Raw genomic sequence first — 2,240 nt, 5'->3', positions numbered from 1 at the left:
CTCTTGTAGACCAGGCTGGTCTTGAACTCACAGAGATCCGCCTGCCTCTGCCTCCCGAGTGCTGGGATTAAAGGTGTGCGCCACCACCGCCCGGCTGTGTATTTATTTGTTTAATTAGATGTCAATAACCATTTGAAATATTTTTATTTTGCATGTCCATATATATGTAGTATGTTTATATAGCATATTCGTGGGTGTCTTTGCTCATATGTGTGTTTATGTACTTGTGTATAATTGTTCATGTTTGTGTAAATGGAGATCAGAGACAGGAAGCAGGAATCTTCCTGTCACCCATCACCCACCTTCTATGTGGGTACTGAGCATCGAGCTTCAGTCTACACACTTTCATGGCTAGTGCTTGACCCACCTGAGTCCTCTTCCCAGCCTTCTGATGTAATTTTAAAACATATTGATAATGCTTACACTACTGGTGAAGGTCTTAGGTTTTTGTAAAAGCTTTGGGAATATTTCACATAAAGTAGCAGCATAATTAAAAAGAAAAGAACAGCCCAGACTATTAAACTTTGTTCATGACCTTTATTTAATATAATGTCTACAATTTACTAGGCACTATTTTTGACACTAGGAATGTTAAGGAAAACACAGTGCCTGTCCTCATGAGGCTTATATAGTCTCCAGGGGAAATACAGTCTATAATTAAACATTAACTGGCTTAACAAATGAAAAACTGACATTGTGCTAAGGAAGGTCACAAAATTTTATTAGTTTATATTAAAGAGATGTTTGGTCATTTCCCTGACAAAATGATACCTGACCTCTGAAGGAAAAGCAGCAGCTCACCAAGGGGAGGCTAGTGTTCTAGCCAAAGGGAACTATGTGTGCAGAGTCCCGGAGGCTGTAAGGAATGTGCTCAGCACCAGTGATGGGAAGAAAGATGCTAGAGTGACTTGAGTTCCAGAGCAGGAGAGGATGGGAGATTAACTGGAGAGATAGGTGCCAGACTAAAGAACTCGCTAAGAGTGATACAAATACATGAAGGGTTTAGGCATGAATATATGGGTAAACAGATTTGGGTTGTGGAAGTTCAGTGTGCCTTCTAGATGAGTCTTATGACTGCATAAAGAGCTGGATACAGGTTGGTAGAGTACCTTGTCTAACATGCACGGAGCTTTTCTTTCCTTCTGTATATCTCACTTTCACTGCTTCCCGTGTCTGACTTCTTGCCCCAGGTGTATCCTTCTCTTTCTCTGCATTTTCTTCTTTCTTGTTTTCTTCCCTCTCCAGCCTAGATTTCTCCTCCTATTCATTCTCTGCCTGACAGCCCTGCGTATCCTTTCTCTTCCTTAGCTATTGGCTGTTCAACTTCTATTAGACCAGTCAGGTGCCTTAGTTAGACAGGCCAGTGAAACAAATGCAACACATCTTTACATAATTAAACAAATGCAGCAAAAACAAAAGTAACACACCTTTACACAGTGAAAGTATATTCCGCAGCATAAACAAATGTAACATGTCTTTGCCCAGTTAAAATAATATTCCATAGACGGCTAAGTTTTTCTAATTACAAGATAAATTCTTATTTAACAACAACAACCACCCTCGTGCTGGGAATGTAGTTCACAGGTAGAGTGCCTGCATCATAGTACAGCCCTGAGTTTTCTTTCTATCCCTACACCAAACAGGGACAAGGAAGAAAACTGCCACCTGATGAGAGTCCCAGTTAGCATTTTGGTGGGTGTCTTTTAAGACAGTTTTTTTTAATGTATACATATTTGTCTTATTTAATTTTCTAGCATGAGTAGATAAGCAAAAAGAATTTTACCAGCTAATTTATTGGGTGTGTTTAATTTTGAAGTTTTTTTTAGATTTAATTTTGTCTGTGTGTATTTTGTGTGTATGCATGCCTGACTGTGCTGGTACATTCATATGTTGGCATGGGTGTGAAGGTCAGAGGAACTTGTGAGTTGATTCTTTTTTCTATGTGGGTTCCAAGGATGGAACTCAGTCAGGCTGGTGTGGCAAATACCATCTCACTAGCTTGAAGATAAAATTTTAAAATGTTTATTTTCTCCCAGCACTTGGGAAGCAGAGGCAGGTGGACGGCTCTCTTGAGTACAAGGCTAGCCTGGTCTATGGAGTAAGTTCCAGAACAGTCAGGGCTACATAAAGAAGCCCTGTCAACCCCTCCCCCCCAAAAAAAGAAGAGAGAAATACATTTATTCATTTATTGTGTGTGGATACTTGCGTGCCAGTGCTCAAGTGGGGGTCAGGGGACAGTT

General features: G+C 40.3%; 1 protein-coding gene across 1 annotated transcript in view; it reads left to right on the top strand.

Moving 5' to 3' along the window:
• The window catches only part of Atad5 (ATPase family, AAA domain containing 5), a 45,937-nt gene that overhangs the window by 14,303 nt on the left and 29,394 nt on the right, over window positions 1-2,240 (top strand). Inside the window, exon 6 of the mRNA XM_013347014.2 lies at window positions 1,408-1,442. Within this exon, the coding sequence (XP_013202468.1) occupies window positions 1,408-1,442 (35 nt within the window). The remainder of the gene's footprint in view (window positions 1-1,407; window positions 1,443-2,240) is intronic.

This window comes from Microtus ochrogaster, chromosome 7 (genome assembly GCF_000317375.1).
Source record: "Microtus ochrogaster isolate Prairie Vole_2 chromosome 7, MicOch1.0, whole genome shotgun sequence".
Lineage (NCBI taxonomy): Eukaryota > Metazoa > Chordata > Mammalia > Rodentia > Cricetidae > Microtus > Microtus ochrogaster.
The sequence above is the reverse complement of the archived record's forward strand: the minus strand, read 5'-3'. Positions and strand labels throughout refer to the sequence as shown.